The following is a 25,876-nucleotide window of genomic DNA, read 5'->3' on the forward strand; positions in this document are numbered from 1 at the left end:
AGATTTTGGTATGATCCAATACCAAGTAAATATAGGTATACCAATGCTTTAACCTATGAGGTTTACAGTAGGGTACAGCAGTAGAGGTGATGGGATCAATCCAAATATTGATAGTACACTTTTTCTACTCTCTAAGTTCAGTATGTAGGCCACTGAATTTTGTTAAATAAATTTTTTGGGGGGGGAAATAGAATAATATCGATAGAATCGATATTTGGATCAATCTGCTCACTTTGAGCGATAGATGGTACAACCTGGACAGGTCAGCAATCTAGTTGCATCCACCCACATGCAACTTTTAGGATTAACTTGTGCCGTGTTTTCTTTTTTTATGTTAAGCCATTCAGCTGCACCTGGTATACATGCTGCAAGTGCACCTGTCCAGCGCTTTGATTCAATGAAACTGCAAGGTTCTGCCAGCCTCTTTTTTTCTGAGAACCATTTCACACTGTGATAACATAAAGCTGCCAACACTTTGAAATCTTGCCACGTCTGCTTGAGCGGTGTATAGAGGAGGTGAAACCTGGTAGTTAGTGGTTGAGATCCAGTATTCTGACACGAATCTGTGAATGGTCTCCTTGTCAGTCAGCCGCACAGGCCCCTCACGCTGAGGAAGCATAACCAAAGAGGATTTAACACTTGATCTCACAGAGACAGCTGCATCCAGGGAAGATCGCTTTCCTTTGTGAACTATCTACTGAAGGCTTAACATCCAGCCATCTCCAGCCCTGGGATTCAATTTAGTTTAGCTGGCAGTCTTTAAAAAGGCTACAGTTAAGGAATAATCTGGAAAGAAAAAAATGCTTTTGGTATTTAGCCTCTCAGATTGTTGTGGAGACAGCTAATAATGAAAAAGTGCATGTCCTCAGAAAGCCCGGCAGGTCGCTGTGAGGGATAATGTCCTGTCTTGTACATTACATTCTTCAACTTTGAGTCAGTTTGACTGTTGCAGGTAACACAATTACCACACCACCACTAGGGCGGCTGTAGCCTTTTACAGGTGGATAATAGGCCATCACAAAGGACAACCTTCCCCCTACTACACAGGCCCAGTGTGCCAAGGCTGACCTTTCCTTTTTCTTGCAGTGTCTGAAGTGATTAGCTTCGCTCTGTGGCAGATATGCCACCCCACTGTCTAAAGTCAGCCTGATAACAACTTGAGCCAACTCCTCCACTCTGACAACAGTTGAGATGCAGCATGGACGGCTGGTGGGCTGATAATGGTTCCCATCTTCATATTCTAACCGTCCTTGAACTCACTTGCTCTTTGAGGGCCGTAGATAGCTCCTATCTACAGATGTGTTAATTGAGCTTTTTCAGAATGAAGTCAGCATATTCAAGTAGTCTGGGGGCTCGCTGGCAAACCAGACGAAAGCCAGAGCCTTGGGAAATCACATGATTGTAGCTGACCTTCATCTAATGGTCTTGGGACAACACAAAACTGCGGTGAATAAGCTTTGCCTGCAGTGACAGAAAAAAAAATCCCACAGTATTTTAAATTACCCTCAGAAATATCCAGCAGCCATTGCATGTGGTGCATAAATTTATTTCAACATATATTAACATTTTGTATATTCCTTTTTAAATTTTGTTAAAGACACAGTACATACAGTATTTACATGAGCTTCTACGATTTTTCAACAAAAAAACAAAATACAGGCTAAGACGAAGGCTACTCTCTCTAGAGCTAAAATAAAACTCGATAGATTTTGACACCTCATCATTAAACTTGACAATTCCTGTCATAACAGTCCATGAGAAACAACAGTACACATTAGAACAATAGATAGCAGTTTGATGATGCTAATGGCTCTGATTTAAAACAAAACAGCAGCTGCTCACATCTGAAATTCGCCCCAGTTTACGCACCGTAATGCCATGTTGAACTTTGCAATACACCTTACTCGGTGTTATGCTGTATTAAGTTAGACTACTACTTTACATTTCCTAATGCACACTGAAGGTCAGTCTAATCCCTGTCTTTTTCTTTTATGTAGATCCTACATAGAGTAAACAACAAGTTCTAAGGAAGAGCTAATTCACATTTCACTACCATCTACTCTAGGATTACCCTTTGATTAATTCTTTGAGGCAGCCAACATCTCAGTATACAGTACATCCTTCTGAGAGGCCTTGATATGGTCAACTCTACAGAACCACAAGTAAAGATGGAAAGAGACAAGGAAACTGATAGGGACCATCATCAGCTTTGATTATTTGCTGGAGGAAAATGTGTCATTCAGTACAATAAGTTAAGTCAGTGGTTCCCAACCCTGTTTCATATGACGTGATCCTATAGCCTCTGAAAAACACTTCAAATCCATAGCTTTCAAAATCAGTCCGCTTTTATATTTAAAGGTATTCACCTGAAATAACTGAAACTGGACAACTTTAGCTTGCTGTACGCTCAGCTAGTCAGTTAGGTATTTTGGCCATCCATTACTACTATCGTCGTACTTTAATCCTACATTTCAGTACATTCATTTGCTACTTGTTTACTACTTTTAGCAAAATGATTTAAATGCTATTATCTACCAGTTTCACAAATTATCCATTATGTTTAGGTAACAATTTTGTTGCTACTTTTAGCTAACAGATTCAACTGTGAATTATACTTTTATTATGCTATTCCAGTTGATACTCAGTGCTGTTATCTAACAATATAACTGCTAGTAACAATTTTAGCATTGACAGTTTAAAAAATTGGCACAGCTTCTAAAACCCTGCATTTTATCGGAACACCAGCAGGTGGCGCTAGCCGTGGCTGCAAAAAGGCTACCAGTCGTGTAGAAGTCTATTTACCTGCTGAGTTAAGGGACTCCATCATTTACTTTGGTTTATGCTGAACAAAAAATTAAGTCTGTTTTGTAAATCTTCCTCATACTATGTTTCAAAATGAAGATTAAGTTTGCCGTGAAATCAAAAACTCATTAGCTAGCGACCCGGCAATCACAAGTCGCATCTGTTACTTTGCAACCAAGATGACAGCAGCTCAACTCGAGGCTTCAAAAAGGACTTCAGCAACCAGGAGGTGATGTAGCAATAACCACATCCATCATACACAGTTTTTAGTAATTTTTTTTAGAAGGTACTTTTTTGTTGTAATCTTGCTAGCTGCTGTATTCATTAGCTAACTGATAAATTGTTATCCAATATACTTGGCAACATATTTTTGTCTTTTTTTAGTTCTCTTAACTAATAATTCATCCATTAGCTATTTAAACAATCTATTTTAATCATTTACTTTTCTATTTTTAGCTTATCTGGCCCAAGAACCACTGAGCTTATGTAATCCCCCAGGCCCTCCATAATTAACCAAAATTACTACTCCTCTTAAAGTATTGGTCAGGTTATAGTTAAACTTGTACACTGATGTGTTTTAACCCAAATTGTGCTCAAGACTAAATTAACAATTGTTGTTTGACAGTCACTTATCCAGTTTAGTAGGAATTGCGACTCCTCCTAGAGTAGTGGCCAGATTTTGTCCAGGATACGATTAATTGTGAGCCTCCTTGACTTTTCAGATTATTTTAATTCATAGTGTGTGAAACACAACCAGCAGATTAATTTAGTGCATGATTTGTGATGGGTCATGGGCCGGATGAGCTACTATATCAATGATAATCTGGTGATAATTTATACATTCTGTTTGGTTGCCATTTACTTCTCAGTCCTCTTCAGCTTCTTCACCTAATATTTCTATGTACCCTGTGACTACCGCAGAAGTAGCCAGGGTTCATGAACTCAAGGTTGGGACTCACTGAGCTAAATCATTGTCATGAGGAGCTGTGGATGAGCACTTTTTTCTCTTTTCTTTTTTGTTCACTGGAGCTCAATTAGTCTTCGAGAAGCGGGCAGAAGCTATTAAACCTGAGGAGCGCTGGTACCAACAGTACAGGGACAGAGGTGATGAGCTGTCACAAGAGGAGTCGTTACATGAAACGAGAACACATTCGCACAAAGCTGAGGTGGACACACACACCTGACTGACATAAGAGTGAAGCAGTTCAAGCAGAGAGAAAAAAAAAAAGGTAATTAGCACGCAGTGAAGCGTAGAACACACTGCTCCGGTTAGATGCATTCCTAATAAGCAGTATCTCGATGGAAGCTGAAGCCGGGGCTCTGCTCCGGTCGGGAACAATCAACAGCTCGCTCATTGTTAATGGCTGAGACTTAGGTCATCCTTCCAGACAATGTTTAAGTAATAGAGGGGCTGCGGCGACATATACCGAGTAACAATTGCAAGGTGTCGACCTGCACAGGGGCTCTCGTTAGCCTTAACTTAAGACAGTCTGCTGCTGCAATTGACAAACAGGAAGCATAATGATTTTTTTTTTATGCAGGGAATGTGTGTTGCCCGTGATTTGGCTGGGGTGAAAGGACATGGCAGGAATTAATTAATTTGTGTGTCTGGCCAGGGTTAAGACCCAGTCAAATTAAAACCCAAAACAGTCAAAGAAGAAAAACGAAAAAGGGGACCAGCAGCTGCTACGATGATAGAGAAAGTGATATTTCTACATAGCACATCTATTTTTTTAATGATAGACTCTACACTCTGTCATGTTTTGATGCTACATATGATGCATTGACCCCGGCAGTAACCGTAAAACCCTTTCCTGTTGTAGAAAATTAATACAGCTACATCATTGAACTACCTGATATTACGGTGCCCTCCTATCAAATTATGTACAATATCGACCTTTTCTCCAAGAGTTCATTTACAAAAAAATCTTGTGCTTTTTTTCCTGTTGTTGTATTCCTCCGAAACACACATACACGTCCAAAAACGCACACGGCTGGTAGAAAAGAAACAATAAAAAGCCTTTTCTCCTCCTCGCCTCCTGTGTTCCTCCTCCATTTTCACTCAGAAAATGCACAATCCCTGCATTCAGTTGCGTTTAATTGGAAATGAATCTCACTGAGAGCAGTTCAAGATGTGGCAGATGTGTCTTCCAGCCACTCAAAGGATTCACGTTAATAATAAAACAGGAAGTGACCCACTGAAGTGTCCTGAGCTGATGCCTTTTCGCTGAGAGTCTGCCTCTCAGTCTAGACACCTACATGAAAAGATGCTTCATACAGACTGCTACATTTTTTTTTTCATTTTTATCTTTGTAAAACTTTATCTTGAAAACATCTATGAGTTTTATCCACTGGAAGTTTGCGGGAAGTCCAAGAAATGGCAGTTGAATGTAATTGCGTAGATTGCCTTCTGATAACAAGCTTCCGTCTGAAAAGGTCGCCTGTTCAGAAGAATTTGGGGGATCTCCTGGACATAAATAAACACTAAAGTAAAGAGACACGAAGTAAATCTAAATATAATATCATAAGCACCACCACAGTGTATGGGCAGGAGAGCAAAAATGTTAGGGTGGCAATAATGAGCTGCCTTGAGGAGTGACAACAGACTCTTAAACACGGCTTCTCAGCTTGGGAAGCAGTCTTTGGTCACAAATCAAAAGCTGAATAGTATTGAATGTCAGTGATAAGCTGTCCCAGTGTGCATCACTGACTGATGATGTCCATTTCCACTGCTTGGGATTGGATCCTGAGCTTCTCTTTCATGTCTAAATTCTCCTTTTTCACTGAGCTCTCTGTGCTAGTTATTAACACCTCTTCACAGCTTGTTATTACTGTGAAAAGCCCTCTAGTCTCCAGTGCTAGCGCTAGTGTGATCACACACAGATTTCTATGGCCGTCGCCATCACCATCTGGCTTTTGTTCTTGTCTCTTCCCGGAGACTGGTGCTGTCCGGACTCCTCTCTGGGAGACAACGGGTCGGAGAGGACGCTCCTTTTGAGGGGAGCCGGGCGCAGGCAGGATGTTCCCGGAGGCGTGGAAGGCTCGGGGTGTCTGTGGGAGGAACGCGAAGAAGTGGACGTCGAAGAGGTGCAGCTGCCGGTGCACACTCCAGAGCTTGACCTCTCACCTCTCTTGGCTCGACAAGACGCTCTGCGCCTGAGCTCGCTGACCAGCTCGTACTTGACAAAACAGAAGACATCCTTGACGCCGCAGCGTTTTTCCGGCTCAGCGGCGAGCAGCCTCTGAAACATGCGCAGAGCATCGTCGGTGAAGCGGCGCCACTGAGACGGGTAAGTTCCCACGGGACACCCCGCTTTCTGCCAGCGTCGGAACTCCTCGTAGAAGGCGTCGGCGGGCATAGCTGCCTCCCAGGGGAAGTTGCCCGTCAGCATACAGAACACCAGCACGCCAAACGCCCACACATCCAGGCTGGTGGTCACCAAAAAACCCTCTGACCGGTTAGCGCGGCAAACCTCCGGAGCCGTGTAGGGGATGGTGCCACTCACCCGTTTCACACGGCAGCCCACACGTCGGGTCATACCAAAGTCAGCCAGCTTGATGCGGCGGCACTCGCGGTCAAACAGGAGCACGTTCTCGGGTTTGACGTCGCGGTGCACCAGGTTTTTACTGTGCATAAAGTCCAGGGCCAACCCCAGCTGCTGCATGCAGCGTTTGACCATTTCTTCTGGAAGACCCACCTAAGAGACACATACAGAAAAGAAAATCAGGCAACGTCGATTAATACAATCTGACGGGTACATTACATGGAGGAGGTGAGAGGTGACACAGAGAAAAGAGCCTTATGGTGAGAATACAGTACCAATAAAACATCGATGTTATATAAAGAAAAACTGAAACACGCAGAACCTCAGTTCTAAGTCCCGGTCCAGCCATTTTTAATGAGTCTTCAGAAGAACCTTGAAGTCGAGCATTCCCTGCACATCAGCCGGAATAGCACTAAAGGAAAGTGAAACGCTTTGCACAGAGAGGAAACCGGGACAAAGACGAGGCTCCTACCCCAAGAGAGCTTGTTAAAACTGCCGTGACTGAACATCATGACTGATTGGAGCAGCTCAGGCTGACTGTGAGGCCGGTGATTGGTGGAAGGATGAATGATGGCGTTACCTGTGGGGGTATGATGTCGAAAAGGTCCCCGGCGGGGGCATACTCTTGTCCAAACACGTAGCTGTCCTCCGTTTCAAAAAGCACGTCCAGGACTTTGATGATAAAAGGACTGCAGCTAAGTGAGCCTGTTAGGCTGTATTCCCGCAGGAAACTTTTCAGCTTTGTCTTGTTCTTGGTAACAAACTTCAGGGCCATTTTGGTGCCTAAATAAATAAATGAAAAAAACAAAATCACACATTAACACAGAGAGCACACAAACACAGTTAAGCTCTGGTGTACTAAACCTGTGTCTCACATAAGTACTGCCAACATTTTGCTGTCCAACACTGTCCATGTGTTACCCAAAAAGCACTTAATGTGAATTTGGAACTATTTCCCGATACTCTCGGCGACTAGAAAGATTTCTGACTACTCAACCCTTTCTTTGTGACAGCTGCTGTGTTCATTCATCATTTACGCAAACGGTGCACGGTGAATGAAACTCACCTCCGTCACACACATAACCAGCTGTTCACAATCACAGCTGGAGGATCTCGTTAATGCTCGCACAGCTCGATAAATCTCCGACACATTGTCATTCTGCTCCACGCCGCTTTAAACACTCCCTTATACTGCGCTTATACTGAGCCAACTCTCTAATCTTGGGTTTCTTACAACAAAAGATTAAAAACTAAACCTGAGAAATCCTCAACCAACCCTTCTAACTCTGCCAAAATTAATTCCCAGCAAAGTGCCTCGAGACTTTGCGGCGTGCTGATCAGCCTTAAGTGGTTATGCTCAACTGTGAGGCCCGCTGGCACACCGTAGATGCTGAGATTATAACAATCTGCTATCCTAAATTTCAGTTTTTACGCTTGATTAGTTTGGAGACGGGAATGGCGGCTGGAAGAGCTTTTGCACCAACTCACCCTGCGTCCTGTGCACCACCAGGTCCACCTTCCCGTAGGTGCCCTTCCCCAGCTCGCGGATGTGCTCGTACTGTTTGGCTACGTCTGCGGCTGATAGAGAAGTGATGGCCAGGGCCTGCATATCCTCCACGGGCACCCCTCCGCAGTAGCCCATTTTTGACGTAGGGGAGCCTCCGCCGCTGCCCACCCGCCCCGGTCCAGACGGAGAAAGAGACAGGCTCGCCTTGACGCTGTGGGGCAGACTGATGGGAGAGGAGAAATCCGATTAGAATCAGATTACTATGATGATGCCTAGCACTTTATACATGTGCTATACTGAACGTGTTTATCCTTCTTGAGTGTCACATCCATGCATTACCCATCTAGACCGCCCATCCCAGGGGATGGTTAAATCAGGAACGCCTTAATGGACCTTAATTTCCATACAATCAATGCAGGGAAGGCATCTACAGGGGGAAAACTTTCAGTAAATGTGTCGTACTTCCTGCTGTCTCTCTGGATCACTCTGTCCAGCTATCAAATGTGGCTGTACTCAGACAGCACTTACTGGCAGACAGCAATGGGAAAATCAATAACAACAGGTAGAAGGAAAAGGAAACATAACGAGAGGGCTGACAGCTTTAAGGTGTAAACATGCTGGTACGACATGCATGCCTATCTGAGACGGCTCTGAACTGATCGTCGTTCGTATAAGTAATTAGCTTCGCCTCGACAACACATCTTACTTTTGCGCCACAGTCGCCCTGAGCATTTCTGTCAAACTGCTCAAAGTGAGGAATAAATGACTGCAACGGCAAAGTTTTGGCCGCTTTTCAAAAGCGCTAAGTTTGAAATAGGTCAATGCGATCCTGCGAGAATTTAAAAAAATATAGGCAGTTTAATTGAGTGTTCAGACACACATCGCTGGTAACAAATTAAATATCAGGGATGAGTGGATGCACGCGTATTGGTTACAAGGTTGAGCGAATCAAAGGAAAGTGAAAGAAAACCGAAGCTATCAAATAAAGTACACAAAATTGAGCTTTTGGTGAAATGAAGCAGAACACCCTAATGATCCCATCCATTGTCTCAGTCTCTGTTCAGCCCCCTCCTCCCGACACACACAATCAAATTTAATCATCCAATCATGCACAGTGAGCACACACACACACACGCACACAAACACTAGTAGGAACCAAATCAGCACAAACAATTTTTGCTGATGGCCTTTTTCATCCGTCATTCAAAGCCAGCTGCCTTGCTCTTTGTTCTTTTTTCCCCTGGAGCCTGGTTTCTCAGCGCCGCTGCTTTAAAACCAGGCTCAGAATAAAGAGCATCAACTCTGTGTTTCCATTAACATTTTGGTACACCTTTGGTGAGAAACAAAAAAAAAAGGACTCTGACTTATTGCACAGTACTAGATGTTCAGCTGAAAATATGGCATGGGGTATATTTTCGAGGCATTTGGTTGGTGCTGCTCTTGTGGGTAAATATAGCTATTAGACAGTGAAGCCTAAAATAAGATACAGCCATTTGCAGCTTTGTGTTCTTGGCTCAACACCCTTTCTAAAAAGAAGAAGAAGGAAAAAAAAAACAAGACTGCAAATAGAACGAGTGCCCTGTGTACCCCATGTACTGTGCAGATAACACTTGTTTCTTGATTTTATCATAACCGTGGAGATGGTTATATAAGAAGCTATGAATATTGTAGCCATCTCGTGCTGAGCGTCCTCGCCGCATGTAGCCTTCAGCGAGTCGACACACGAGGCGATGACTTCCAGATCAGAGTGCAGTCCGGGTTTGGTGATACACAACACAGAACATTTCCTCTGACCGCCCACCCCGCGTGGCCCCCACAGCCCTCGATCGGGGCTTGTTTACCGGCACCTTCCAGTCAGCTCCACAGGCCGAATGTGGAGCATTTCAGCATGGATCCATAATCGCGTTACTCAGCAGCTCCCACAAAGACATCTTCCCCCACCCTGCATTTCCCTTTGCAGTAGTGAATTAAGAGACCTAAAAATGCGACGGTGGATGGTTGGAAGATGCCCCCCCAACTGCACCCTGCAGAGATGTTGTAAATGTGAACAACAGGAAAAAGGCAGTGCAGTGAAGGTGGAGGTGAGGTGTGGGGATGAGGCTGTGTGTTTTTTTTCCGTGTGAGTGTTTGCACGCGAGTGTCTGGGAGGGGAGGCAGGTGTATCAGTCCCACAGTGACACTCTATTAAAGGCTCTTTGTGTTCCTACCTCTGAGAGGGAGCAGCTGTCAGCCTCAGCACGACTCAGCGTTTGTGCCCGACCTACTGATCTGCCCCGCCGCCCTCTGCTCCCTCCTCGTCCTCTCAGGCGGCCACAGACAAGGTAACGCGCACATGCTCCACATACAGATGAAGATTGGGCTCGAGACTAATTTGCATATCTGGGGATTTTTGGAGCCAGTCTTATTCATTTCAATCAAAATAAAACAGCTCCCTAGATTGGCTGCTTCTTCTCATATTTGTGTTTCCGTTTTGTGAGAGGCCTAAAAACAACTGCAAAAAACTAATGATTTTTTTTATGTATAAGAAAGAAACAATCTGTTTTCCAGATTTATTCTTATTCTGTTTGGGAGATAATGCACTATAACAAGCTGTTTCCCCTTCTTACTGTTTTACTTCATTATCACCACAGCGATGGACTGACATTTCGTGTTTCCTCATCCAAGCTTAAAAAGGGAGCTGTTCACCTTTTGTTCTAGCTGGAGACAAACATAGTTGAACCCTGTGACAGATGCTCCTAGCTTTTTCTTCCACTGTCAAATGCTCAGAGGGTGTAGCCCTAAAAGCCAGGGTTGGCACTGTTAGTCCATCTGTAGGCCCACTGCATCAGATTAGACTGAAGTCTCTCCTGTGTGCAATAATAGTGTACGGAGAATAAATCCTACTGGGGTGATCCTTTGATTTTAGCTTTTAGCTCTCATATAGTGCCTTCAGTAGGTCTTAAATCTTACCAGTCATCCCAAAGGAAGTGCAGCTAGCTAACATTACAGCTCAGCTAAGGTGTCACACACAGGTAGATGCAGGCAATTTTTGTTTTCTTGGAGTATCCAAGTCGCAGCTCCTGACATTGATAAACACTGCTGGAGAGCTTTTCAAATATATTTTATGGCACTTTGAGCACCGTCACACAAGCAGGAAAGCAGACATCTCTACTCAGACGGAGTGACAAATTTCATATTAGGTTAAATCCCTGCAAAACTGAACTCCATCCTCTGCCTGCGTTTGTGTTTAGTGTCACCGTGCACACAGGGTACGCCAGCAGGTCAACAGGGCAAACGTTCTGTTCGTGTTGATCTGAGCATTTCAGCATTTGCTTCTTCAAGTGCAGCTTCACAGAGATGTCTGGAGACTCTTAACGGAGCGATTTGTCCTCCAAAGATAAACTGTAATAATGTCAACAATTCATTACCATAAGAAATCAGAGCTCGGAAGCAGACAAATCCTATCTGTCACATTAACATGGGGCTCATTAGGGAGAATTATTGTGTATTCAGTGAGCTACTGGATCTCCTGGTGTGATGAGTGTGAACGGCACAGCTGCAATGAACTGTGGCCTGACTTTGATCAGGACATGAAGACTTTATGAAGGTACGATTCAGATATAAATCGATATAAATAAACATAATAGATTATATATAATAATAATAATATTTTTTAAGATGAAAATGTATTAATCAATCTCCAATTAATATGTTAATGTGCATAAAGCGTATATATTATGGAAAGCGGAAACAAATCCAGCAGCTTTACACACACACACACACGCACACACACACACAGAGTTTGTGCTTTTAAGTCCGTCCCTGCTTCCTCCCTCCTCTCCTTCATCTCTTTTGTCTATTGCTGAAAATGTAAACAAGGGGCTAATGAAAGAAATAAATAGATTGCAGCTTTACCTCTCTGTGTTACTAATGGACTAGTTGCTTGGCTCTTGGCAGAAGAGTCATTATGGGTGAGGACTGAACTCTTGTGTCCAATTTACTGTCAAAATGCCCAACGTGCCTCGCCTGTGGGTCAAAGTGAAACCAGCGAGTGAAACGCGACGTGACTAATGCTGTCTGTCTGGGAAAAAAAGCAACTGCACGCAGCGAACAACATGTACAGTATCTGTTGGTCTGTCTGTCTGCATTTCCTTCCTTCTTGTCTCGCTATAGGTGGGCAGAATAAAAACACTGATCATTCAATCTAAACTAAATGGCTTCCTCCTGACAGCCACTTGCAGGGAGGACACTCTGTTCTTTGCCCAGACTTTTTAAAAAAAGAAGCTGAATCTCCTTCGTCAGCAAAACAAAACTTCATGCCCAGTGAGTTGGTGGGTTTAGTGCCTCCGTCCTGCTGTGCTGTGATAGGTGAACCAGTATCCACAGACTGCAGACGCTCACTTTGACAAATCACCTGCTCTCAGCCCTGCACAGCTGCCCATATGGACGAACCCCTGCTGGGACCGAGCCTGCCGTAACCTGCTCCTGGCTTGCCTCGCTTCTGCCCTCTTTCCCCCATCATCCCTCCCTCCCTCTGCTGTATGTCACACAGCCTGGAACAAAAGCTGCCTCCTGCTGGAAAGACCAAAGACTCTGTATGGGATAACCCAAGGTTAAACCTTCCCTAACAAGGACTGAGAGCGGTGGTTAGCTGTGAGGGGTGACACTGCAAAGGACATGTCGTTCAAAGACGACAACCAAGGCCTATCTGTGACATAAAAGGGCAAAAAATATGAAAAAAAAACAACCTTAAGAATAGCAGCTATCATTATTGTAGTTTACGATTAAGGTCTGAGGTATAAGAACTTGTAAACATCTGATTATAAACGCCAATCAAAAATCAACGTCACCCTCACTGTGATGTCTGTCAGCGGTGCAATAAGCTGCCTATGGGAGAAGCTGTAAGCTACCCTCACTCTCTTACAGCCTCACAATCCAGTAACCTAAAGTGATGAGAATGAGAGAGAGATGGTGTGGAAATCCAGTGAGAGAACTGAAGCATTGCCTCCTCAGTAACCACACAGCTCGTGTCCCTGTGATGTCACAAAGATGGGGGAATGTGACTTTAATTTGAGCTCGGTAAAATGGGGTTTAAACGGGGGTGTAGATAAATGATGTAACAGCTCCGTTAAGGAGCATGTTGCTTTTTTTTTTCTCCCCCAACCCTGAAAAAAAACAACCTCTACTTCAAGGCAAGCTAACAGTATATGGTGCTTTGTTATCTTGCACAAACACAATAGCCTCTAAGCACAATTACTAATGCTGATTGCTCAGGCTGCATTCACTAACTCTGCTTTCTCCCTCTCTCTAAATACATCGGTGACAGATTATTCGTTTAAATCTGAAGCTGAAGACAAGAACAGACACAATTCAAGAATTGACTGACCAGTTACTAGAATAACGCCATATTAACGCAAACTGAAAAAAGGCCTTAAATAACAGAGTCTATACAGTGTTATTCGCACAGGACGAAGAAGGAAAAGAAGCCAACAGAGAAAACACAAGCACATGTGTCACAATATGTACACTAATTGGGTGTCATTAGATGTTCTAGGATGTAATCTGCACGTAATTGTTTTGTTTGTGTATTTTTTATACCCAGCAGGGGCCAGACATCTGAGCAAGGGGAGTAAAGAGCTTCGTGTCTTCTATGCATTTTAATTGACAAACCATTTGCATTCTTTGTGTCCTCTGGGCAGCCATGTTTTATCGTGACAGCCACTGCACAGGCAAACCGTGCCTGCTTAAATGGGATCTTTTGATAAAGAGATCTAAATCGGGCAAAACTTTGTTAAAGACAGCGTATTAGTCACGTGCACGTGGGTGTCAATGGGCGGAGATGGGTTTAGTAGGAGCTGGAGCTGGTTATTGCCCATTATAGCCTACTGTAGCTATCTGTGGAAGCTGGAGAAGTTCTGCAGGGTTTGTTTGGAACATTTTGGGTAACTTCACGCTGCTTTTTCTGTCATAAACAGTTAAGAATTTCAGCTGAAAGCGTAGAGCCCAACTTTAAGATCACATCATCTCTGGGGTGTTTTGTTTTCACACCGTTCAGGTCAATAATGTGCATCTCCTACTTCACCAGAAAAAATTTAATAAATCTGCCAAAGCAGAAAGAAATGTCAGCCACTGCAGCTCCTTTATATACAACCGTTGGCTGCTGTTGTGTTTCAGTTAGAGTCCATTACCAGCCTCCAGCTTGTGCTTTTTATGGGATTTTCAAGTCAGCTTCTCATTTAAATGCATTAGACAGCATTAGGGATGAGATATCACCTGTCTGCTCTGGACAAAGTCTGAAAGGGCCATTAAAGACCAGGATGCCCTCACATCCACAGTGCGGACTGAATAACAAAAACAAGGAGGGGGGGGTGATATATGCAGGTATCACAAATAATGTGGATGAAAACACAGATAGGGTCTTTTCTCAACCATTAATACCAGTTAGAATGACTCATAGCCTGGTGGTGGGGAAAAGATAAAGCTGCTGTGCTGTATAATAAGTGCTGACACCGGGATATTTTTATGTGCTCCTGTATTATTCATGCACGGATATGTTGTGAGTGGGTCAAAGTTGAAAGTCGCTCAGAGTGGGGAGCACCAGATTTTAATTGCAAGAGCGTTTTATTACATTTAAAGTATCGCAAATAAAAATTGGGACACTAAAAGGAAAAATAAAGATTTTCTACTTCAGCTGTTTCTTTCCTTCCTCTCTCATTTGCAGTGTCATGCATCATGCAGGCTGACCCGGTTTCAGGCACCTCGGGGTGCATGTGAGGTGTTACTCACTCACCTGCTGGCGACCTGTCTCTCTCCTCCATGGTCCTGCATCCGCTCGGCGAGCAGAGCCTCTGCGCTCTGCTCTGCTCAGCGCCGATCCGTTTGATCCGGTTCTCCTCGTTATTATCGATCACTCAGAAACGCCACAGAGTTCTTAAAAAACAACAACAAAAAACACCTTAAAGCCTTCGCAGTTTCACAGCGGGCAGCCTGCTGCCCCCCTGTTTTCTGGAGATGCTCTTCAGTTTGAGACTTTCTTTGGAGGCGGGTGGAATCAAAGCAGCATCTGATGCTCAGTGCTGAGATGGGGACACATGCTGGGATCCCTCCTCTGTGCGCCCACCATCTGAACCTGCCGTGCAGCGGGAGGATGAGGACGAGGAGAAGGATGAGGAGGGTGCGTGTTTATCTTTCGCTCCTCCAGCGGTCCGCATGACCCAGTTCAGCACCACACACACATACACACTCAGAGGCGAACCCATTCATTCGCATCCACGCAGGAACCTCAGCGCAGCTCCGCTCTGCACGCACGGACGCGTTTGCGTGTTTCCTGCGCTCCTCTCTGAACTCAGCCCAGCGGCCCCGCTGTTACTGACGGCCGGTCAGTCCGTACTGTCTTTCGCTCTAGAGTTGGACAGTGGGTGTAGGGGAGGGGAGGGGGTGTCTCAGATGTTTCTCCTGTGCAGGTCCTACCAGTCAGTTTCTTCATTGTTCGCCGTCTCCACCCCTCCGGCAAACTAATACGCTCACGTGTCCTAGGTCCTAGCGCCGGACGCGTCCACCCAACGAGCCTAAAATGCCTCCAGGGGCTTCTTTAACTTTTGATTCATGCTTTGAACGAGCAGGCTTCTCCGCTCTTGCGTAATTCAACAGCTTATGGCCCCAATTGCGTGTACTTCACACGGTGACTTTGCCAACTGTCCTTATTAGGTAACAGCGAGGCAAGACTTTCGATTAATTCACTGCCCGGCAGCTCCCCCTTTACTGTACATGTTAATCAACAGGCCTCCCGCCACACTTGTTTGCCAACCACAACAGATTGGACTGAGGAAAACGCCGTGATGTAATGGCTGGGTTTGTTTGGAGAATGCAATGCTTTCACACGTTTATGATTTTTTAGTGACATCCACTATTGATCCATGGGGTTTAATAAGATGTTGGTCCACCTTTGGCTTTCCACAAGGTTTAGGAGTGTGTTTATTGGAACTTTTGACCACTCTTCCACAAATGCATTTGTGAGGTCAGGCACTGATCTTGGATGCGAAGGCCTGCCTCACAGTCTCCACTCCGATTCACCCCAAAGGTGTTCTCTCAGGTTTAGGTCAAGACTCTCAAGTCAAGTTCTTCCAAACCAAATTAGCTCATCCATGTCTTTGTGGACCTTGCTTTGGGCACTGGTGCGTAGTCATGTTGGAACATGAAGGGGCCATCGGCAAACTGTTCCCGCAAAGTTGGGAGCTTGAAATTGTCCAAAAGTTCTTGATATGCGGAGGCATTAAGAGTTCCTTTCGCTGGAATGAAGGGGCTGAGCCCAACCTCTAAAAAACAACCCGACACCAAACTTTACACATGACACAGTGCAGTCAGAAAACTGCCATTCTATTGGCAACTGCCAAACCTAGACTCATCCATCGGATTGGCAGACAGGAAAGTGTTATTCATCACTCCATAGAACACATCGTCACCGCTCCAGAGTCCAGTGGTCATGTACTTTGCCACACTTCAACCAACACTTTGCATTGGTGATGTAAGGTTTTCATGCAGCTGCTTGGCCATGGAAACATATTCCATGAAGCTCTCTATGTGCTGTTCTTAATCTAATCTGAAGGCCACATGAAGTTTGGAGGTCTGTAGCCAAAGACTGCAGAAAGTTGTTGACCTCTGGGCATTATGTTCCTCAGCACACCGTGGCTGAGTTACTGTCATTCCCAATCACTTCCACTTGAGTGTATCCTTCTCTCATCCTCCCCCTCTTCTGATGAAGAACAGGACACTGATACCCAGCGTGTCAGTAAAGGTGAGTATGGTGAGTATATCCTTCTCTCATCCTCCACCTCTTCTCACGAAGCTTCTCCTTCAACCTCAGTTCTCACCTCCTCAGCAAAGAGAAGCAGAGAAGACATCTGCACTGAAGAGGTAAGTGCAAAGAGGTGCAAGGTAAGTGATGACACGTTCTGTGGCCCTTCAACATCATCAGGTTCTTTTGGTCTCAGACGCCTCTGGGACAGGCCTTTTAACCTTTCACTTGATGACAGTGACCCTGACTAGGTGATGTTAGAACTTGTTCTTAAACTTTAAAAGTTTAAGTTGGCCTTTGCGTCTTGCAGTGTTTGTAAGACACTTTCTTGCTTTGAGGACAGCTTCTTGTAAATATCCTTTACTTTTTAATTAACTTTGTAATGTTTAAGTTAAGCCTTTGTGTCTTGTGATGTTTGTAACACAGCTAACTAAGAATATCTGACTTTTAAAGAATATTAACTAACACATGTGAAATGTATTGTTTTTTTCTTAATATGTGACATTGCCTGTGTGACTGTAAGGTAGTGTTTTAGGTGTTGTTACTTCTATTTTTGTTAATATCACAGGTAACTGTTTAAATGACTTACATATTTTTTCTCACGCTCTAGCTCACCATGCAGGACAAAGGTAAGTCCGTACTTAATGTCAACACAAATAAGTAGAAATGGTTTAAAAATGATGTCGTGAACTGACTGTAGTCTCTTGTTTTTACATAAGATATAGCCTGTGGCTAAGGGATCACAGGTAAGGTGAAAACACATAACAGAAGAAAAGTAAATTGAACAAATCAGTGATCTGTGAATTCATCCTTTTCTCTTTGTCTTTTTGTCTTCAGGTGCTTTACGCTTGTCCTCTCCCAGCATTCCAGACGGCGCTAACACAAAGAGATGCTCCACCCAGAAGACAGCCTTACCCCAACCCGATGAGAAGGATGGATGACCAAGTGACAAACTGGAGAGTGGTGCTGTGTTAAGTTATCACCTCATATTGGCTACAAACTGTCTTGAAGACTAAATGCTTCCAATAGCTGGTATAAATCATCGCCCTACAGTACTGTAGGTCTAAGTTTATTTATAGTTATTGTGTATATGTTGAGTTTAAAATAGCATTTTAACAACATGCTGCAGCTACCTACTATGGAAATGCTGTTTTGTGTTAAAATTAAGTCTTTCTTGTGTTATTGCTTTGCAGGGCAGCTGAGAGTGGACAGAGTCATACCTGACTGGCCACAGCACCACTCCTCTTCACCCAGGGTGAGGAGGGTCCTGACTCCGCCTGCACAGAGGGAGTTGTGAACATGCACTTCTGTGTCGGTGGGTTTAGGAGCCTCCTCAAACACACACGGATAAAGACTGTCACTGGAAGATGTCTCCATTGCATCAGCAGGACAGGACGTAAGCATTTGTATAATGTTACAGTTTGTGATGTTTTATACATGTTTTTATTGCTTCATTTCAAACTAGGAGATATAAAATAAACCAGTTTTCATAATAGTTTCTGTCTCTTTAGTTGTTTTCTTAAAGCGATCCATTCCTTCACAAATGTTTGTAGAAGCAGTCTGCACGTCTAGGTGTTTGGTTTTATACATCCTCTTGTTTTTATACGTGGAAGTGATTGGACTGCTAATTTATATCAGACCAGCAAACTGTGCTCCTTATACTTTTCCTTATTTTCCCTTTTCACCCAGCATCGAAATAACAAAGAGAGGCAAGTTAGACTCAGATTACATATTGACAGTGAAAAATAAGCTGTTATGGCAGCTAAGGTTTTAGGAAAAAGAAGAATGACTCGTATAAAAAGGGGCAGCACAGGGGAATGTGATCTTTAGTTTCCTGAAAGTGAAAAAATCTGACCCATGTTGTTTTAATCCTTGTTGGGGAAGTGCTGGGTATTGAATAGCTGCATCTTCAGCAGCTCTCGGAGGCATTCAGGTGTCTCACAGTGCGCTGCACCATTAGGCCAACAGGCAGCGAGGCGAAGACTTTCCTCGGGGTTATCGTGGGAACGGAGCTGTCATAAATCATCGTGAAGGTCAAGAACTGTGCGCCGACAGCAGAGAGCATGAAGGGTCAAATACACTGAGGACACAAACACACACACCTCCAAGCTGTGAACAACTAGGGCTGCTACTCCTCTCCTCCCCTCCTCACTCCTTTTTTTTTCCAGGCACAAAACTCACGTCCCAGTTTTCACTTTTTTGTGTGTCACCTAAAGTTTTCCGCCTCTTGAAAGATGATGACCTTGTTTTTTTTTTTCCATGTTCTCAAATTCATCTTCATGTAGTGTTTACTGCATTACTTTGTATCCTAGCTTCACTTCAAACCGCAGTGTCCTAAGAGGAATTTACACAAGGCCTCAAGAACCAGAAAAGCCTTCTTCCACCCACAGTCCAAAGACAGTTGGTTAGGTTAACTGGTGATTCTAAACTGATCATAGGTGTGGCCGCAAATGGGTTTTTTTTTTGCCTCTCTCTGTCTCTCTGTCCAGGATGTACTCTCTCACCCAACAGCTAGAATAGGCTCCAGCCCCCCGTGACCCATATTGGGTAATTGGATCAGCCAAGAAGAAGGAAAAGTACAAAAGCAGAAAGTTCCCTCAGAGATGGGACAAACCCTTCTGTTTCCACATTAATATGAAGACTAGTTAGCGACCTTAACAACCCTTTCCATCAACTAAATATCTGGGAACTGTTGCAACATTTGCTTTGAGTGGTAAAAAAGTATTTTAAAGAAGAAGATTTTCTTATTTAATGTCATACCCTATTAAAACGTTAGATGCTCATATATAAAAAATGGATGTTTTAAACAATGACATCAGCATATGTCTTCTTAGGCAAAAGCACAGGTTTTAGACTCCTGCAAACATGTAATTTCAGATCTTTTTTTTCTACTTTTGGTCCTGTGTGATGTCAAAGAAGTACAGCTGTTTGTGAGGAGCAGCCAATCAGAAGAAAGCTGGCTTAAAGGGAGTGTGGCCTTAAAATAAGAGAAACCAAAGTGAGTAGCTGAAGACAGAAGACAAACTACTTTTTGGCTTCGTGTAGGTTAAAAGGGGATTATTTTGAACTGTGGAAAACCAAAACGTGTGGAAACTTGACCTTTAAATAAATACTGGAGAAAAGTACCCTACTGAATTGAAACTTAGGCTGGTGGATTCTTGCTGTCTACTGACTCTTATTCCTTATATTCCCACTTTATGCCATTTCCCCAGTCTTTTATTTTGTCATTAGAAAGTACTATTTTATTTTTAAGCGAAATAAAAGCGATCAATGTTGACTATTGATGCGTTCACAGACATTAAGAAAATTTTAATGTCATAATCAAAGTGACACAAACCAGACTGTCCAAGTTTCAAGCTGTTTCCTTGTCTCAGAAACTACATTTCCCACATTGCAATGGGCCCGTCACAGGGCGATGACGCAAAATTTACGCGCGTGTAACCTTGTCTTCCTACTCAGTAGTGTTTCTAAATCAGGCGTGGATACGTTAGTTCGTTTTTGATTGTTTTTTTTTATTCCGAAGTTATGAGCAGATATATTTTACCCGTGTCTGTCTTTGGAACAGTGTTTGGATGCGCTGTTTTACTGAAGTGAGTAACTAATCATCATCATGAGTACACTGCGATGTTTCTGGGTGCTTAATTTACACTGGAAATGTGTCATTTCTCAAGTGCATTCAATTCAGTGACAGAGAGTCGTCATACTGGGTATTGTCACGTTATTTAGTAGTTTTTGGAGTAACTGAAAGGGAAACACTTCACTCTTACACAACCCCACAAGGTACAGCCTTCTTGGCTAAATGGTATAGCTGAATAGAGCAGATTTTACAGATTCAAAAGGTGTTAATGAAATTCTGTTCGCACATTAAAGAGCGTGAAGGCAGGGTGATTTTTGATTTTCTGCCTTACTTAGTCAGAACAAAAACAAGAACATTTTGGGTAGTGCTGTGCAATACTTTTAACCTATAAAGGAAGCTTATTATAAGCAATTTATTTATCCAACACAATTCATCGGGCTATATGCTGAACTTAGAGCGGGCAATACAATATCAAGTCGATACCGGATCAGGTTTTTTTCTGGTAATGTGATGAAGCACAAATAAAACCGGCAGAATGAACATTTCAGACACTGTGTTAATGCAGGCTCCCTTCTCAGACTGACACACTGTAAAGCCTCTCTGATTTCATTTCATTAACCTAACCCATGCATGTGTTTGGACTGTGGGAGGAAGCCGGAGAGCTTGCAAACTCCCCATTTGAACCCAGGACCTTCTCACTGTGATGAACGTCCTGTTAAATAAGTACGAAGCACTTTACAGGCAATAATCCTGTGTGGTGGCATGTTCTCCCTGGGTACCCTGCCCTCCCACGACCCTGACTTGCCCAGTGGTTAAGAAAATCGATGGCTGGATAGAAAAACAACAGTAATGCTGAGTTATAAAAGCAGCTATGTAGATTAGCTGCTGCAGGCCAATTAAGCTGTGAACTGAGATCTGAGGGTGGTTATGTAATGTTCACAGGTGTGACGACCTCTGGTTGTTTGCTCGAGTGAAATAAATCTTGCCGCTCTTCTCATATCTTACTTTCTGCATGCCCTCGCCTCCTCTCCTTGTGTTTTAGGCTTACGATGTTGATTTATTCGCCTGAACTGAAGAAAAACCCACTTTAGGTCAAGTCTTGTTGTTTTTAAACGTGGCGTATCAATAAAATTGACTTGACCTAACCTCCCACCTGAGATGCAAGCAGAGCAGGCGAGAAAGGAGTCAGGGCCTTTAACAAACTTAGATGTTGCTTCAGAGCTGTCATTCTAAAGCAGTCCCAGCATAATGTGAGATGCACCCGAATCATCTGCTCACTGTTTTGCTGATGCTGCCAGATGAGTTTGCAGAAAGTTTTGACACTCAGTGATCTGTGTGTCATGCTCACGGCTTCTTTTTGCTCCTTCTCGAGGTACATTTAAAGAACTGAGACATCCTTCAGGAGGGTGAGTGGCAGTCTCCAGTGTTTGAATAAGATACCAATAAACCTTTGTTTAATTATTTTCATAGAGACCGTATGACTGGAGGCCGGTGTCCTAGTAAGGCTACCATTAATGAAAAGACTGTGGTTATAACAGGAGCTAACACAGGCATTGGAAAAGAGACTGCCCGAGAACTGGCTAGAAGAGGTATGGAGAACCTGATTCCCCTCTGATTTGGTGCAAAAAGGTGCAACTACTTCTCTCTCACTGACACACCTTGCCTTTTAAAAAAAAAAAAAAAAATTCTCAACATCATCAGGTGGTCGGATTATTATGGGATGTCGCGATATGGAGAAGTGTGAAGCAGCTGCAAAGGAAATTCGGGGGAAAACCCTGAATCCTCACATTTATGCACGTCGCCTCGACCTGGCCTCCATGAAGTCAATCCGAGAGTTTGCAGAGAGGATCAAACAAGGTGATGAACCCAGAACAGTTCAGTTTAAGGTACGGGAGTAAAGCCTGCTTCTGTAACACTGTTTCTACTGTAGAGGAGCCGCATGTGGACATACTGATAAACAATGCTGGGGTCATGAGGTGTCCACAGTGGAAGACAGAGGACGGCTTTGACATGCAGTTTGGAGTGAATCACTTAGGTACACACTAACCTCTAAAAATCACAAGCTAGACTGACTATGCATTCCAGTGAAATTTCCCTTCGTCCGTCACGAGCTGATTCTGAGTTTGTCTCCCACCAGGCCACTTCTTACTGACGAATCTTCTGCTGGATAAGTTGAAAGAGTCCGCCCCCAGCAGAGTGATCAACCTGGCCTCTCTCGCCCACATTGTTGGAAAGCTTGACTTTGAGGACTTGAACTGGGAGAAAAAGAAGTTTGATACCAAGCAGGCGTACTGTCAGAGCAAGCTTGCCAATGTTCTGTTCACCAGAGAGCTCGCCAAGCGATTACAAGGCAAGTCTACTGGCTGCTGTATATGTGGGCATGTGTGGGAGAGAGTACGGCCTGTGTTCTTGTTTGTAATTGGCCAGTGGACACGTATATGTGCGGTATGTATTTTTAAACAATGCTGTGTGCAACAGGCACAGGAGTCACAGTGAATGCGGTGCACCCGGGAGTTGTTGCCACGGAGCTCGGGAGGCACACTGGCCTTCACCAATCACAGTTCTCGAGCTCTCTGCTCAGTGAGTATCCCGTTTCCTTACTGGATCCCGAATCAATAAAAGCTCACCACACTTAGCCCAGTCTGTGTAGACGCTAACACATCGGGAGAGGAACTGTTCTTTTTTTCTTATTAATTGGGGGGGAAATTTAAAATAACGTAACACACATCTAAAATAAGTTCTATTTAATTTTAGTTGCATAGCTCAACACTGTGACAAATGAATTTTAACTGTAACTCATGTTACCGCTCAAAGTCATGTAGTTTTTAATAGCACGATTACAGACAGTGTAAAACATGGTTGTAGCTTCTGGGTTGGAAAAATAAAGCTGATGCAGAAAGCTGATGCAATCTGTCTGAACACCACCAGATGGCGATAGATGTAGTTGCAAAAAGACATCTGAGGGAAATCTGCTTTCTGTCTTCACCTATGTAAATGCTTTCCTGCTAAATTCATGGGTTTAGTTATACTGAATACAAACTTAAATCTATTTTGTAAACGTTGGTCATGCCATGTTTCAAAAAGTAGGATTATCTGTGGTATTTTCCACTCGCTTATTGACTAACGACATATTCATCATAAGCTGTTACCCAAAATGGGACTTTTGGATGTCACAGTAGCTACGTTCATCCTTTATACTGTTTAAAACTAAAATGCAGGTGCTGCACATTTATTTCTCTGGTTCTCGACTTACAGTGCTGTGCAAAAGTCTTGAGCCACTTCCCATTTCTTTATATTTTGCTTTCAATGAGCCAGACTTGCTCTTTTATTATGGTGGTCTTGAGAAATACTTCCCCAGGATTTCTAAAAGACTTCTTTGAACACAGAAAAGTGCCATCAGATTTCAATCCACCACGCAATACCATCTGGAAAACATCTGAGTGGTAATGGCTTTGTTTTTCAGCACAACAATGATCCTGAACACACTGCCAATGCAGTAAAAGCATAGCTGGATAGAAAAACACACAGGGGAACACAATCGGTCATGGATTGGCCTCAGCAGAGCCCGGACCTCGACGTTATTGAGCTAGTGTGGGATCATCTTGACAGAGAACAGAACAAAAGCAGCCAACATCCAAGAAAATTATTTTTGCAGGTGTTTCAATAAGTCGCTGCACATATTTCACATTTTCCAGCAAAATATAAAGAAGTGAAGGCTTGCTAAAGACTTTTTCACAGTACTGTAAAATAATCTAAAATATTAATCAGCAAAGAAATGACATCCCAGTTCTATTAAAGCCTCTTAAATCAAACACCAGCAGTGTGGCAATGTTGTTCACTTACACTGTATATAAAACACTGATGCAGCCCCCTCCCTGCCTCTAACCTATATTCTTTCTAAGTGTATAGTGTTACCCTGGCAACTCCAACACAGGAGATGAGGATTTCAACGACAACTTCCTTCTATATTTTTTAAAGCTGTGAATGTACTTTACTGCTAAGGGAATGCAAATTCCAGGGTTTAGACTTAATAATTAAAGCCCTTATCTGTGGATAAGGGTTAGGCTATAATACTAATACTTCAAAAATAAATAAATAAAAATAAAAACACCTTAAAACCTAAGAAAAAGGGCCTGCAAGTTCCCAGTTGCATCTAATAGAGGATGATGTTGTAGGAGGATAAAGCGGGGTGTGTTTAAAGCTAATGTTACTCAGTCAGATCCACCTCCTGCTTTTTTACATCTGGTTTGAATCCCCTTGGCTACATAAACATTTTCTACTGTGGAAAGCAAAGTTTTTGGTGTTGAATTAAAATGAACCTTTCCTCCCAGGTCCCTTTTTCTCATTGTTGGTGAAAAGCCCAGAGCACGGGGCCCAGCCCAGCGTCTACCTGGCCGTGTCTGAGGAGCTGGAGGGGGTGACGGGGCGGTACTATGATGTTATGACCGAAAAGGAACCAGCGCCCCAGGCCCTGGACGATGAGGCAGCTTGTAGGCTGTGGGAAGTCAGCAGCAGGCTGGTGGGTCTGGAGCACGAAGGACAGCCCAGCGTGTCAAACCCATCAGCGGAAGGCCAGAACAAAGCTGCACAGACAAACTCAGCGCAGACACTCGGGCAGAATGTAGGAGCAGCTGTCAGCACTGTAGGCCTATAGGTCCTCTGAGCCAGCAGGAAATAATGGACCTTTATCACTTGAGCTGTGCCAGACACAGGAACAATTCTCTGTCTCAGACTTTGAGTCTGAGTGTCTCTATAATAGCAGTCTTTTGTATGTTCATTTATGTTCCTGCCTCAGGATGTTCTCTCTTTTAAAGAGAATCTGTAACATTGAAACACACTTACGGATTCAAAGTTACATCCAGTTTGTATTTCTGACTTTTCTCTGCTTGTTCTAGTGATAAAATGCAAGAAGTTTTAAAATAAAGTGCTACCATGTCATTATGAGCAAAAAAGTGAAAGAGGGTTTTCAACATACTCCTAAAAACCTACCATAAAACAAACATAATGTTGTTTTGTTTTTTATGTCAAAATCACACCAACGTCCTGCTTTCTGTGGAGTTGAAACCTTGCACATTAAAATACACACCAGCAGAGGCTGTGTATGGTATGCTTTCTTTCACAGAGCACAAAATCAAATCTCCTTTGGTTGAATCATGTCTGTAATTGGAGAAGAAAGCATTGTTATGCAGTCTTACTGGAGGACTGGAGCTTTGAAACTTTTTTTGTGAATTCCGTCATGAAAAGTTGAAATAAAGCGCCACCTGCCTGCTTAAAATTAAAATACATGTGCTGAAAACCACATGAAACCCTATTTAAGAATTTGTGTTTTTTTTTTATTCATACATGCAGATTTGGCAATAATTTCTTCAGCTGTACAGCAGTGTTAATTATTTTTCCTTCAAATTAATTTGGCTTAGAAAGCATTTTTTTTGTGCACTGAAACTATATATTAAAACAACTTTACAAACGTAACTGACGAATTTACACACTAACCTTAAATTGTTCCAATTTATTATTGGAAGTATTAGAAAATATCTAAAAATACAAAGTATGACACTAAAGTTAAATGCAGGATCGCTTATGTTATTGCACACTCTTATGAGTTCTGCTTCATCGTCCTCACAAAAACAAATCAAGTTACCAAAGAACTCACAGTGCAGGTCTGATCCTCT

The 25,876-nt window shown here is 43.2% G+C and overlaps 2 protein-coding genes across 3 annotated transcripts; one reads left to right on the plus strand and one right to left on the minus strand.

The window, feature by feature from the left end:
• Nucleotides 1–1,543: 1,543 nt before the first annotated feature.
• On the minus strand, nt 1,544–15,304 carry sbk1 (SH3 domain binding kinase 1). The gene is made up of 4 exons (XM_085416141.1): nt 14,624–15,304; nt 7,836–8,077; nt 6,928–7,130; nt 1,544–6,500 (listed from the first exon to the last, which is right to left on the minus strand). Exons 1-4 carry the CDS (start codon nt 14,659–14,661, stop codon nt 5,676–5,678), a joined length of 1,308 nt encoding a protein of 435 aa, XP_085272267.1. The 5' UTR covers nt 14,662–15,304; the 3' UTR covers nt 1,544–5,675.
• Nucleotides 15,305–20,043: 4,739 nt separating this feature from the next.
• On the plus strand, nt 20,044–25,156 carry LOC146663394 (retinol dehydrogenase 13-like). Of its 2 annotated transcripts, none has more exons than XM_085416142.1 (7): nt 20,044–20,217; nt 21,675–21,793; nt 21,906–22,061; nt 22,135–22,239; nt 22,342–22,554; nt 22,683–22,784; nt 24,536–25,156. In XM_085416142.1, the coding sequence occupies exons 1-7, from the start codon at nt 20,153–20,155 to the stop codon at nt 24,856–24,858; spliced, it is 1,083 nt and encodes a 360-aa protein (XP_085272268.1). In that variant the 5' UTR covers nt 20,044–20,152; the 3' UTR covers nt 24,859–25,156. The 2 variants fall into 2 exon arrangements, with proteins under 2 accessions (XP_085272268.1, XP_085272269.1); XM_085416143.1 differs by having other exon boundaries at nt 20,070–20,217; nt 21,577–21,793.
• The last annotated feature ends 720 nt before the right edge of the window (nt 25,157–25,876 follow it).

This window comes from Rhamphochromis longiceps, linkage group LG8 (assembly GCF_057381845.1).
Source record: "Rhamphochromis longiceps isolate RC_006_pf linkage group LG8, R_longiceps_female_GT1.1, whole genome shotgun sequence".
NCBI lineage: Eukaryota > Metazoa > Chordata > Actinopteri > Cichliformes > Cichlidae > Rhamphochromis > Rhamphochromis longiceps.